This window comes from Geotrypetes seraphini, chromosome 1 (assembly GCF_902459505.1).
Source record: "Geotrypetes seraphini chromosome 1, aGeoSer1.1, whole genome shotgun sequence".
In the NCBI taxonomy this organism is placed as follows: Eukaryota; Metazoa; Chordata; class Amphibia; order Gymnophiona; family Dermophiidae; genus Geotrypetes; species Geotrypetes seraphini.
Window position 1 is genome coordinate 526,241,757 of NC_047084.1, and position 15,252 is coordinate 526,257,008.

The 15,252-nt window shown below is 42.3% G+C and overlaps 1 protein-coding gene across 1 annotated transcript in view; it reads right to left on the reverse strand.

Moving 5' to 3' along the window:
• The window catches only part of SNX24 (sorting nexin 24), a 221,486-nt gene that overhangs the window by 90,963 nt on the left and 115,271 nt on the right, over nt 1-15,252 (reverse strand). The window contains exon 3 of the mRNA XM_033929009.1: nt 9,377-9,481. Coding sequence (XP_033784900.1) covers nt 9,377-9,481 — 105 coding nt within the window. The remainder of the gene's footprint in view (nt 1-9,376; nt 9,482-15,252) is intronic.

Below are 15,252 nucleotides of genomic sequence, written 5' to 3' on the forward strand. Positions count from 1 at the left end.
AAAAGAAATACAGCTTTTTTGAAGACATTACGAGCACGCAGCTTTTGGACTTCAATTCTTACTCTGTTGGGAGAAGATAAGTACCTTGATGGATTTTAAAGCATTGCTTTTCCAGCATTCCGATCTTGAGTGTGGCTTGGAAGGACTTTGGTCGCTGTGCACCCTCGGGTTGAGGGGCAGAGATGGCTTAAATTGATGAATAATTATTGACTGTTTGCTTTCTTTAAACTTTATTCACATGTAGCACTTTTGTTTAGTGTACTGTAGCATTTTCAAAAAAGCAGGGTCGTCCATGGATGTTTCACATGTAACACCCGTTTGGGTGTAATTTTGTAGCAGCTGTGCATTAGGGTTGAATTCCCATTGCGGGCTGTGAGACTAAGGACTTCCCTTTCTACAATAATTTATTAGTTTGTATTTAGTACGCCATCTCTGCCTCCCTATCCCGTGGGTACGAGGGAAGAATTTCTTCTTCTTCTTACATTATATACTCCTTCGTTGGGTTTGTTTCATTGTAATATCCCCCAAAAGGAACACAACAAAACACTAGTTAAGAATTTCAACAGATAGATAGGACAGAACACGCTAGTAGAAGGCACTCAAGGAGAATCCCAATCTGATCTCCCCAGGATCAAGTGGAAAAAGGGAGGAGGGTAGGCTTGCCACAGTAAGCCTTGTGAATAATTACAAAAGCTTAAATTCAACTCAATAATGACCAAGCAACTGTAGAAGAGTAGTGTTGAGCACAGCTCCTATGAACTCCAACACTTGAGAGGTTTGAAGATGAGACTTTGGAAAGTTGACTTCGAACCCTAGAAGTTGGGGAAAAGCTATGGTAACTTGAGTTGCTGAATGCACTTCTTGAGGTGATACAACTTTTATCAACCAATTGTCCAGATACGGAAATACTTGAAACCCGTGGTACAGAGGTTTGCTGCTACGAGCTCTTCTTGAGCAAAGAGCTGATCATATGAGCACACTCCTCCTCTTCCTCCTGTGTGGAAGCATCATCTAAATGTGAATTTGAGAGGGACTGAGTGTCAAAGAGTATCTCCAGATCTTCTCTTGATGCTCTGAAACTGACTGGGACATCTGCGACCTATGTTCCCTCTAAGCGAACTGCATGAGCAATCACTTATACATTTTACACAGTCATTACATAATCGCTCACAAAAATACTGGCCCAACCCAACTTTTAAAAAAATTAAACTATAAAAAAAATTAATGAAACTAATCTAAATTAATTACCATGTGGGATATTTTTTTGTGTTCTATATACTGAAATAGAGTACATTGCCAATACTGAAATCAAAATGACTGTTTTTTTTAGAACTTGTCACTCACACTTAAAAAACTTTGCATGCACCCAGCCATTCCTCAGAGAAGCATTGTCTGCAAACTCCCAATTCTTCCCCATCATTTGATCCCCCCTCCCCCACGTGGTCCCAATCCAATATCATCTGAAGCCCTAGAGGCCCCACAACTGGCCAAAGGGCCAGCCTCCTCCTGCAGGGCTTGTTTGAACATTTGTATCATGCTCTAAAGCCAAAAAACTGCTAGGCCCCCCATTGGGACACCCTTGCAGGCAGACACAAGGTAGGTAAAAGGCAAAGCCCCCTATCCCCGATCCTCAAAGGGGGCTATGGAGAATACTGCTGTTGGGGAATAGCAGCAGGAAAAGAGACAATTTGGGACAAAATGACCACCATTCCTACCAAGGCAGGTCCTGATCCCTCAGAGTAAGGAGAAGCAGCAGCTCCAGCAGGCCCCCGACTCCCCTTCTGGGGCAATTTAAGTCAGAAACGGCCTATCACAGAATGGGCAGACAGAGCCGGTAGATATGCTGCAGAGCCTGCCCAGAGGCATACCTGGCCACATCTATTCTATAACATGAAATATGGGCATTAAGGTATTTGGAATGGTGTAAGCGCTGGTCGCTTATTTGTTTGTTTGTTTTTATGTAGTTTATGTACTTTTTATTGTGTATGTTTAAATTGTGATGTATAAATCAATTAAACAAGGAAAATAAAGAAATGTCCAATGTATCAATACAAAATGTGAAATAATGAGGACAAAACTTGTATCAAGTGAATTTTTTGCTAGACCTCAAACACCCAAGGCACACTACTCATTAACTTTTTTCGTGCCCTTACTGGGGTGGTGTTTTTATCATTGGTCTTAGCAAGGTGACATATGCAAAAATATTTATTTATATATATATATATATATATATATATAAATAAATTGATTGTAAACAGGCTCTGTATAAATTATAAAGTGCATCGAGTGCTGTAAAGGTGACACAGGCAAAGTGCAGTGCTGAGAGCAGTGTTATTTTCAGCTCTTAGTGAGGGCCTTTTTTCACCATACTTTTGGTGTCTGTATATAGGAGGCATAGCCCCTGACGAAACCAAGAGTGAAATGGTTGGGAAGCCGTCGGGCATAAAGATAAGTGCCTTTCCTTTACAACACTTGATGCACTTTATAATTTATACAGAGCCTGTTTACAATCAATTTATTTATATATAAAATGTATTTTTGCATATGTCACCTTGCTAAGACCAATGATGAAAACGGCACCCCAGTAAGGGAACAAAGAAAGTTAATGAGTAGTGCCTTGGGTGTTTGAGGTCTAGCAAAAAATTCACTTGATACAAGTTTTGTCCTCATTATTTCACATGTTTAAATTGTGAGCCACCTTAGGAAAGGCGGTTTATAAATAAAAGAAAAACAAACATGGCTAGCATGTGTAGGTCTGCCCTTCAACTTGAGCCAACCTGGACTTGGGCTCCAGTGTCTTCACTGATCCCCCCCTGTACTCACAAAAAGGGCATTGTTAATGTGCTAAACATGCAGACTTTTAATTTGTCACTAGCCCAAAACCAATGTTGCATCAGGAAGGGGTGTACCTGTTTTGTTTTTATTGCAGATTATGTGTTAACATTCAAATCAATGCATGCTACCTGCTCCAGGTTAAACACTTAGCTCCTCATATTAAAGAAGAGGTAAGTGGATCCTTGTTATGTCTGCATTAACTAACTGGCACATGGTACGTGAAATGCACTATCTGGCAAACACAACCATGCCCCTCTCCATCTGTACAACCCCTCCTGATAAAAGAAATTCAGTAATGCGCAGTTTAATTTGAAGAAACAAGCAAACTACCCAAAAAACCCTTTATGCTATTACATAATAGCCTGTTTCTATGCATTAATCACGTTAATTGTCTAATGCCCTTTATAATAGATCATTTTGTTTTTGTTTTTAAAATTTAACAGTTTATCTAGTCTACTGAGTGAGCATAGTAGTACGTTTCTATGAAATACTTTTTTTTACAGAAAGAGTGGTAGATGCGTGGAACAGTCTCCCGAAAGAAGTGATGGAGACAGAGACTGTGTCTGAATTCAAGAGGGCCTGGGATAGGCACGTGGGATCTCTTAGAAAGAGGAAGAGATAATGGTTACTGCGGATGGGCAGACTGGATGGGCCAGCCTTTATCTGCCATCACGTTTTGTATGTTAAATATATTTGAAGAATTTTGTTTACAAATAAACTTTACTGCACTGTGAAGCAAGGAATCCAAGTTTAGGATCTCCATCCGTTAGGGCCAATTGAGCACGCCAGAAAGGCAGTGAACTCAGGCAGACGGACGGAAGACAGCTACCACCATAGGAGCGACACCTCTATCAATCGTTGACTTAGATTAGATGCTCCTCCAGTTCAGGATTCAGTAAAGGCTATCTGTCCACCCAAGAATGATCAGCTGGACAGGAATGAGGGTGGCACAAAGTGCTAAGGACAAAGGGGGAAAATAAGAAGAGGAGTTATTTGTCACCTTAATACTTACAAAATAATTGACCTGTAACCTGACATTTCCTGCACCACATTTTATATTGCAATTAAGATAATGAACAGTATTTTCAAATTCCTTTGCTGACTTATGTTGCCTTTACTACACAATTCCACTGCTCAAGGAACTTGAGGAGCACCTTTCAGGCAATTATCTAACAAATGGTACTACAAAATGCCTGGGTATAATAGTAAAACCAACCTTGCTTCTGTGACAAAGGGATCTGTTTTCTTTTAATTGAATACAGCTTTAACTGGTTATATCAGAGTGACAATGTCAGAAAACAGCTGCATAGCAATAAAATTATAACACTGCTTTTTTTTCTTCTTTTCGCTGAGCAACACTACCTCAGATCAACCAGATGATTCTAGACCAGGCATTGAAAGGAAAAGTGTTATGCATGGCAGACTGTGCATCTTGCATCTAGCTGATAGAAGCAATGATGGATTTAAGTTATTAACAGATCAAAAAAAGATGGATGGTGCTTTGCTCCCCCTAATCTACATCATGATCTAGATCTATTTAAAGATACCTAGTGTCCTAACAAACTTAGTTAGTATTTCGATAAAAATCAGTAGAATAATCTGTACTGTTACATGGAGTCTGTATCGATCAATGAAATCACTTGGACTGGGAAAGTACTGTTAAGTGGTGACAATCTCAGCCATTAATATTATTTAATGCACTATTCACAACCTTTAACGAGGACAAAGAATAGTTTGTCTCTTTGTGCTTAAAGCCCACAGCACTAGTACTGGGCAATGCTTTGGGTTTTACAATGTTTGAAAGCTGCAGCCTCCTTCCATGTTAATTAAACAAGTTGACTTTATAGCAGACCTTACACATTCTATTTTAATCTAGGAGCCAGTGGCTGGCACTCCCCCTCCCAACCCGTATTACTCAAAAGTAAGACTTACTTACCTGTAGCAATTGTTCTCTAAGGATAGTAGGCATATATTCTCAGAAACAGATAGCTTCCTCCACAGAGCCCAGGTGCAGATACTGCCAAGTGTACTGTCACTTTAAATCTTCAAGGCAGTGTCCCCACTGCACATGCACAGATGCCTTCCCACCCAATGCTTGAGTTGTTGTTCAGATTCTTTGTTCAAATAAAATACTGTATATTTTTTGGTCTATTAGTCCTAATTTTGTACATAAAGAAATGTCCAATGTTTCTATAATTAATCAAATTTCTCAATTTACTATACATAGTAGGATCAGGGTGAGTAAAAATAGAGGAGCTGGTATACAACTCCACGGCCCTGGCACTAACAGAAGATGACCTTACATTTAATATCCTCCAAAAATAAATTGAATATAGCAGAAATTTGCTGAGATATAAATAAAATAGAAAGAAGAGATACCAAAATAAATTATTTTTTAAGAACTCAAGGCAATTTTACAGGGAGCTGAGGAAGAATGTTAGAACAGCTGAAACACTATCAACTAAAGATGAAACAGAAAAATTCTAGAGAAGCTTTATGAGGTTTCAAGTTTCAAGTTTTATTACCTTTTGATGAATCGCTTATACAAACTTTCTAAGCGATGAACAATTTAAAAAGCCACTAGTTAGTGGTCTCACAGATAATTGGGTATAAAAGACAACATACAAATTAAATAAACCGACTAACATTTTTGCAGTCAGATTAAAGACAGACATGATTAAAGAGGGAAAGGGGGGAAAAGTTACAAATTCATTTTATATTAAAAAGGTTCCTATAGAAGTTCCTATAGAGCACAACAAAGAAGCAAAATGGCTACCAGCAAAGAGAAAACAACGGAAAAGCTAAACATCAAAACTGTGGAATGAACAACTAAACAACTGGAGAACTAGACTGAAGAGCACTGGCCCCGATGAAATAATTTTTGAATTAATTATTTATCATCACTGTACTAGAATTTGACAAATATTCTAAAAAACTATTGTTAAGACAGCAAGAATACATATCATAATGGTTTAACAACTGGAATAACGCTTCTTATTAAAAATAAATAAATAAATAAATAAAAAAATAGAGAGGTTCAATATCCCCAGAAATACCATTCCATAAACTTCACCTACAATTTATCAGTTACTCACTGTAATAGAGGCAAATAGAATATATGATCATATAAAGGACAATTTTAGAACTAGGTACCTGTGGGTACACACCCCTTTGCATGTGTGAATGCACCAAAAAGTAGCAATTATGCACATAAGTGCCCTAAGCACTATTCTACAGTACATGGTGCACATAAATGCTATTATATAAGGTATACGTGTGGGTGGAGGATGAGCAGGGCCCCCCATTACATACATAGCTTACATTATATTGTAACTTAAACACATTCTAGCCACATTTAGGTGCACCATAGTTACACCAGATCTATGGCTAGTTTAACTTCCCACACCTCCATGTAAGATATACCAATACCCGGTTATGATGCCCAGATACCATTATAGAATAGGTTTACAACGTTTACAGTGAAGTGCCCACTTACAGAATTGCCCCCATAGATGTTAATAATATGGCAGCAGAACACAGGCAATAAGAAAGAAGCATATGGAAGCAAAGATGCCAATATGGATATACCCTGATATTGCTAAGACTACACAAGAACGGAGAAAATAATTTCTTTCTATGCGACAACAGACTTTAAATTTGGGAGCAACGTTTCTTTTGGCATATCCCTGCAAATGCTTGGCTAGGTACTTGGGTGTTAAATATGCTTTTTTCTCTCCTAACCATCTGAAGGAATTTCTAGATGTTAAGAAGATCATTAAGGATTAAGGGACAATGGAAGTAATGGGCACTTGATACATTATGCCTTTTTTGGTTTAACCAATACCTCTAAATTTATGCTTGATCACCCCCTATTATAGTGGTCTAAGAAGGGGTTTATCAGTATGATGTATGGAAAGAGCATAATTCTTGGTTTGTAATTTTTTTTCCCTACATTTAATGGAACAATAATTATTCTTGTAAAATTTGATTGGAATTATAAATAAACAATTAAAAAAAAAAAATGGAAGCAAAGATGCCGAATTATGACAAGATATAGTATGAATAGATTGTAAGAAAGCTTTTGATAGCATAACATACTTGTAGATAATAAATTAACAGAAATTGATGGTATGACCATTCAATTGTCCTGTAATGATCCTGAAAGTATTTGTGGAACATAAGGAATAGTAAAGCTACTCAAATAACTAGGAGTCTTTGCATAAAAAGTCCTTTGTGCTAAAATAAGAATTTTAAATTTAATCCTATAGTGGACGGGCAACTTAAAAAAAGGAAAGTAATATGATCATATTTTTTATGCCTTTCAATCTTAAAACTGCATTTTGAATATTGTGACGGTTTCATATTAGTTTGTGTTACAGCTATATAGATCATATTTCCATAGTCTAAATGAGAGATTACTAATGGATGAATCAAAGAGTGTAAAGATGATTCGTTGAGCAAATATTTTATAGATCTCAGTTGCCTGAGGGAATAAAAAGTCCTCTTGACTAAAGAAGAAATTTGCTCAGAGAAAAATAATTTATCCTCAGTAATAATCCCATCACAGGTCTTCAGGCATTTACAGCAGTATCGGGAGACAACCACTATTCTTCCCAGTCTCTATCTGACTGGCATTCTTGGTTCTGATCAGCCTTCTTTCCTGGGGGGAGAGCGCTCTGTGAGGGGAGACCATCTTGTGCAGCTCCTGGCATGCTCACAGATGATGCAGGGAAATCCTGAAAATTTAAGTATGCTTTCCACATTAAGCTCACTAAGTCTGGGGTAAAGCCCTATCCAGAAAGCCCAGAGGACTCCTGCAGGGACTCAGCTTGACCTCTCTTGGATTCCGCAGTAACTATGCATCTGCACTTCACAAAGTCGCTATTCAAAGGCTCTAGAAGGGATTTTTTTCTCTGAAAGATGAGAAGACTAGCCCCCTGCAGTTTCCCAGGCCTGGAGATATCAGAGGAAGTAAGCACATGGCTCCCTCCCCCCCCCTACTCATGTGCCCCACTGCACATGGCGCATAGATGCTCCTCAGTCAGCCATCTAGAGCAAAGCTGGCATGATACAGGGATAGAAAGGCAGACTAAGGCTTATTAAATACAATTGGGAAATCCAAGATGGCCACTGTGGGAGCGATGTTTTGCCAAAAAACGGCTTGAAGAAGCTACACCAAAGCCAGAAAACTATGAAAAAAAATTTTTTGAGGCAGGGGACTCTATCTCTGGCCCCAGAAACCCTTAAACTAGAAATTCAGAACCCCCCAATTTTGCCCATAAACTACAATAGCTTGAACTCAAGAACTATGCTGGCGCCTGCCTGCTTCAGCTTAACCTGCAGCTGGAATTAATGGAGAAGACTTTTGCCTCTAGACTGGATTCTGAACATCCAAATGCTGCTATCTTCAGGCTGCCAGTCGGGCCAAAGCTAGACAGAGATATCAACCCCTAAAAGATCACACACTGCAAGGTAAAATACAGGGGGAAAGTAAGATGCAGTCAGCACCCGTTAAAGCCCTTGAACTGCCTTAGTGCCAAACTGCCTGCGCGCAAGCTCCTGATAAATCAAGGATGAGAGCTAGCTTCTAGGAGAATAGACCCCGTGCTCCAAAATGTTAATGCAAGCTGGTTATGCAGGGACCCAAATGGTTGCCCTGCTGGCTGCAGACTACAGCTGTGAGAGCCTGCATCCTCTCCCAGGCAAAGCTGCCCCATAGTGACTGGTGTCCTCTGGACACCAAAGCATCAAAATTTGAAAATAAAAACCCAATAAAGGTTGTCATAGCAGATCATAAAATACCTTCTCAGTTTGCTTACAGAAGGAAAAACTTAAGGTGGCAGTGCAGTCCACTGGGGAAGGAGGCAGAACTGAAAGATGTGATTGACATCCTTCTGCAAACAGTTTGCAGGAAGAGGGAGACTACTTTGCTCTTTGCACTACAAATAGGAATATTTCCATTTTTTATTTGCAGTCTGTGTGCTACTGTTGTTACTGCACGATGATGGTAAATCACTAACCTGGGATCACATGCTGCCTCCTATTTAGGGAGATGCTAAGTGCTTCCATGTTTACCCTATGTTAACCAATTAGCATACAATAATGGGAACACACTAGCTGGTTAGGAATTCCATATTCACTCTCCACCCATGACACACTTCCTGAAAAATATTAAAAGCCTCAAAAAAACTTTTACACATGAGTACAGCAAATATGGATGTTACTGCAATATGCATTCACGCATCCCACTGTGAGCCTTTTTCAGCACACTAAGTCCATGTTATGATTTAGTGTACCTTAGTAAAAAGAACCCAAAATCTCTTACAAGTTCCAAACATTTCACCTCTCACCTTCTCACAAACACCTAGAGAGAGCTGCTGATCAAGACTGTATTCTTCTGACCCTGTTACAGATGTGAAGACTCAGATTGCTTCCATTTGCCTTTTTTTTTTTAACTTGTTAATGTTATAGTTGTTCCTATGGAATCACTAAACTGGACACAACTTATCTATATCCTCCAAATCATTCAAAGACTTCTTACCTGAAGATAGGCCTCAAGGCCCTGCCTGCGCTGCTCCAGGACTTTGGGAACCCAGTTTCTCACATGTTTTGAAGGCATTTCTGGAGTTTTAATACATTTCTTCAGCTAAGGCAGAACAAAAAATGCTGTTAGGTATAAATGTATGAATACAGGAATAGAACCATTAAGAACAGGGTAAGTAACAAGTATCATATATAAGTATCATAACAATGATCCTTTTCTATCAAGCCATTAAAAAATATTCAAACATAGCTTACCCAATAACTTGGTGAGCATCCTAATTCATATCCTGGTGCACTGGCAGAGCACTACTACAGCCTCAGAAGAGGGTCGCTACTTCCAAATTATCAGAGCCCATGTGATGATGAAAGTAAGTTGGGGTATTAAAGAGAAATGAACCTGTGCATTGCAATGTGCTTCAGATCCTCCCTATCTTCCCAATGTTGCACCAGGAAGGGGACACCCTTCGAATGAATGCCTCCAACAACCACTAGTGCATGCTCTTCCTGGCTTTGGAGGACCATGAAATGTGTATGCTATAGTCCTGGGACACCAGAATCCAATGGCTGAGAAGAGAAGAGAACACTACAGCAGGCACATATGAACCCACACCCATGGAACCAACTCCACTGCTATCATCATCAACCCCAATAGTTGGACATGGTCCCTTACCTAGGGACAGACCAGCTGAGGCAGGGAGCATATCACCAGAAGATTCTCCCACCTGTGCTCTGAAAGAAAAATCCTTTCCTGGAGCGTGTCGAACAGGACTCTTAGAAACTCTAGCTGTTGAGAGGGAACCAATCTGTTCTTCTCGAAGTTGATCACCCAGCCCAACGACTGCAGCAGCTGAACTACTCTTGTAGTCATGTCTTGACCTTCCTGCAAGAATGAAGCCCGGATCAACCAGTCTTCCAGATAACCTGCTCAAAAAAATGAAATGTCTGATCCCCCAACGATGCAAAAAGGCTGCTACGACCACCATCGCCTTGAAAAACATCTTTGGAAGTGTGGCAAGCCCAAAGGGTATAGCCCTGAATTGGAAATACTGACACATAACTGCAGAAACCTCTGATGAGAAGGCTAAATTGGAATGTGAAAACACACCTTCTTGAGTTCCAGGGTATAGAATGACACGAGGGCAAATTTGTCCCCTGAGTTCTGTCCCAATCCTTGCCCCACCCCTGCAAACTCTGTCTGCATCTGCACAGGTCTTGAACACTTATGATTTTAAAGTGTTTAAGGCTTATGCAGATGAGGACAGGGCTTGCAAGGATTGAGCAGGGGCAGGGACAGAACGGGGATGGAGATAGAGCCCATGGGGAGGGGGATAAATTTGTTCCCCTGTCATTCTCTGATCCAGGGCAGAGAGGAACTCCCATGGCCGACTGGAAGCAATTGCAGCAAAGTCTCCATGCGATATTGCGATACTCGGAAACAACAATTGAGACCCAACACTGGACAAAGTTTGCCCCCCTCCGCCTTCTTGGGCACCAAAAAAGTAAATCGAGTAGTGGCCCAAGCCCCTCTCCTCCGGGGGAACTGATGTGATTGCCTGCAGAGCAAGTAGGGACTGGATGGTTTCTCAAAGGGCGGCCTCAGAGATGCCTCTTTGTCCACAATACTCCAAGAAGAGAGGAACGACCGGGTGAAAGAACTCTAGCTGGTAACCCTCTCTGATGATTCCTAAGGCCCACTAGTCGGACATTAACTGCGGCTCACTCCTCTGCAACATGCAACAAGCGACCTCCTGCTGGAAGGGAAGAGGAGTGGACCAGCCTCATCTCATTGCGAGCTGCAGGAAGAGATGACAGGCTTCCCCGATTGTCATCCTGCCTTTTTATCCATCTGAAAGGAAAACTACTTATTAAGGTTCCTCTGGCCAAACTGCTGACAAACAGGCCTATAGCTCCTGCTCTCCCAAAAATTCAGAAAGGTAGAGACAAAGAGCAAGCGAGTGCCCCCTCCCCCTCCCCCAAGGCATGTTCTCATGCAGGCACTGTTGCTTAGATTCCCTAAGCTCTTTAGCCAAATCGGTGAAATCTTCTCCAAATAGGCAACAACCCTGAAAGGGGAGTTGCATCAGCCAAAACTTAGACGTAGTTTCCACTGCCCAATTCCACAACCAAAGCTGCCTGTGAGCTACCACCACAAAAGACAACTCCCTTGAAAATGCCCAGAGCATGTCATAGATACTAACTGCTAGATAGGCCAGCCCAGCCTCCATCTGGACCAAGAGCTGCGAGTCTTGCCCTTGTGATTGCTGATGCCATTCCAAGCATGCTCTCACCATGGAGAAGTACAGCATCACCACCTCAATTGCCCACTTCAAAGCATGCTCAATTTTCCTTTCTTGTAGATCCTTGAGGACGATACCACTTTCCACCAGAAGAGTAATCTTTTTTATCACAGCCGAAACCAATAAGTCTACTATTGGCACCTGGAACTTGTCCTTTCCTTCTGGCAAAAAGGGGTATGGCCCACTTTATGGCTCATATCCATATTTTGCTATTCCATCTCAATAAGCTCCTGAATATCAGGATGTTTGGGAAAGGTCTTGGGCAGACTGCGGAGGCCCCTCATCACCGAAGACTTCTGAGGGCCCGCAGAGGCTGAAGGATCCTCAATGAAGAGAGCTGCCAATGTTTCTGTAATGAGAAAACTCTGATCCTCCTTATGGAACAGCCTTAAATATTCTCCTCCTCGGGGGGTGGGGGGGGGGGTGGAGAAGCTCCCCATCCTCCATTGACTTCCAGAGAGAGGGCCCCTCTGAACAGACTATGATGGAGTCCAAGAGGGGGGAAGACTGTGTCAAGTACTCGCTGCCATCATCCTGGAGAGCCAACCAGGAGCACTTAGGAGGCAGGAGAGAAGAATGCATCCCAGGGGTAAACCCCAGAAGACTCTTCCTGAGCCTGCTTAAGAAGACATACCTGGTGTAAAACCAGAACAAATTTTGGGGAAAACATCAACCCCTGCACTGAAGTCATGCCCAGGGACCCAGAGGAAGAAACACCCAGTGGATCCAGTGACGTGGGAAGCTGAGAAGGGACATAACCCTCAGTGCCAAATGGCCACCGTTCCCACATCCCATTCCAACAATGCACCAACTGCTATCTCCCCCAATGCCTCAGGCTATGACGCTGATAGTTGCTGTACACAGTCAAGAGTCACCAACTCTCTGCCATAATCTGCTTCTGACCGGGCCTTCCATACCTTGCATGGACACCTCCCCAAGGCCTCCTGACGTGCTCCACAGCGGGAACATCTCTTGGCAGACTCTGACATCATAAGACCGGTAAGCCGCCACTGCTGCCCTACATGAGTTTCCCTCTGCCGCTGCCAAAGCACTGCAACTGATGGGGGAAATCCTCCCTCCCACTGGCAGGGAAATCCTTAGGCTTGCCCAGCACACCATGGTCCGGGTTTAAACAAGAGCTCCATGAGTCTGAGTCTAGCTTCTGCCTGCCAAATTTTTTTGGTTTTTTTTAATTCAATGGGACCAGGTCCAAATCAAGCCCTGCATGCCCAAAATTCACTCCATCAGAAAAGGCCAAATCAAGGTAGAAGGGTTGATTTTTTTTTAGGTTGAAGAGGCTGCCAAACCCTGAGTAGACCAAGGGAAAGGGGGAAAGGCAGGAAGGAGGGAATGGGCTAGGAGGCAGGGGCTGGCACCACCAAGAATGCACTTCAAAAGGTCAATGGTCCAAAGTTCAACTGACAGCTAGTTCATCAACTGGACCAGGAGTGGCCTATCCAGCTCCAGAACTGATAATCATGACTATTCACCTGTTTGGAGATAGAAAATACTGAGAAGCTGTGGGGTTGTTAGGTCCTATATCACACAACTCTTCTCGTATTTTCTACCTCCACCTGTTGATCAATGGATATAACTACCCCACTGGTCTAGAATAGTGAGAAGGACACTATGGAAATACTGTTCCTGGTAGATTACTCTAGGATAGAAAAGCAACAGCAGAGAAGGTAAATGAGCTCAAGTGGTATTTGAGGTTATAAACTTACTCCAGGAATCATATGTGGATCAAGCCTGGACATATGAATGCTTTCAGAGAGATGAACTGAACCTAAGGATGAGAAATTGATAGTAATCCACTGTCCTGAGCTGCAACTATTAAGCTGGTTTAAAGCAATTACAGAAAAAAATCAGAACAGACATCTATAGATTCTACACAAAAGAGCTGGAAACAGTTACTCATCTGGTTAGGGCTGGATTAACACTATATTAGGCTCTAGGCAAACATATTTGTGGACCCACTTCCCCACCATCATTTCACCTCTCCATAAGTAGCAGGGAAAAGTACACAGCCTAATGATGATATGATATGCAGTAATTGTTTATGAATGAACATGGGGACTATGCAAGCACATGCTTTGAATGAAGAAGCTTAATGGGTAGAGCTGCAGGGCAACCAAGTTACCCATGTCATAAAGTATCATGTACTATAAATATAACACTGAATTAGGATATACTGTATATACTCGAATATAAACTGAGATTTAAGGGCCAAAAAATGGCCCAAAAATGGGGGTCTCAGCTTATATTTGAGTCATCCAGCTATGTAGCACCCCTCCTGGACCTGCTGCAGGCCTCGCCTGGGCCAGCCTTGAGTCCTATCTCCTGTCCCGGCCGGCTCCACAACACCCCACTTCCTGGACACTACAAAGACCTACCCTGCATGCCCTGGTGGTCCAGCGGTGAACCTGGATCAGGAGCAATCCTCCTACACTTCTGCCCCATACAGCACCACTATAGAAAATGGCTGCCGTGAGTTCCCGCTGCAACCTCGTGAGGCAAGAGAGAGAGGTGGGGTGGTACAGAGCCAGCTGGGGCAAGAGACGGGAAGGGTCGCTCCTGTCTCGGTTCACTGTTGAACCACCAGGGCTCAAGGCAGGTGTGGGGGAGGCCTGCAAAGGGTCAAGGGGGGGATCAGGGGTGCAGAGCCGGCTGGGACAGTACACGGGAGGGGTCGCTCCTGTCTCAGCTATAGTTGGACCACCAAGGGAGGCCCAGGGAGACCTGCAACGGATCGGGAAGGGGGCAAGGGGCACAGAGCCAGCTGGGACCGGACAAGGAGGGATTGCTCCTATCCCAGCTCACCATTATACCACCATTACCTATATTTGAATATAAAACCTCAGTTTATACTTGAGTCAATCTTATTTCCCCTCTTTTTTAGGAGTAAAAAAGTTTACCTCAGTTTATATTCGAGTATATATGGTAAGTTCAAAAAGAGGACTGACCAAAAAATCTCCCTTCTGGAGCTGGATAACTTAGCTGCTCTGCAGCAGTGAGCTGAGAATCAGGGAAGCAGGGCAAGTTATTTTCACTCTTCATTGCTTCCAGGTCAATGTGTACAAGATACAAATTTACAAAATTTTACAAGTGAAAAAAAAGGTTAATAAATGGAAAAAGCAAAATAAAATATTTAGTTATTTTCTTTAATGCTTCTGAAAGGCACAGCAGAGTGGAGGCAGTATTAGGACAGTGTTCAAGGAATTAAACCAAGTAATTTAACAGGGTAAATTCCTTGAGATAAAAACTTCCCTCCACTTAGTATGTGCACAGGTATCTGCGAACCAGTGGCGTAATGGGGGAGGGGGGACCAACCCGGGCACCATCTTGGCAGGAGCAGTGACACTTCTTCACCCCTTTATGTCATGCTCACTCCCTCCCTTCCCCGCCTCCCCTGTACCTCTTTAAAATCTTCGCCAGTACAAGCTACTGCTAGCCTACTACTTGCACTGGCCTGGCTCCTTCTGAAATCATTTCTGGGTTAGGGGGCCAGGAAGAGACGTCGGAGGGAAAGTCAGCGCGAGCAGCAGACTAGAGAAGATATTAGTGCTGGCAAAGATTT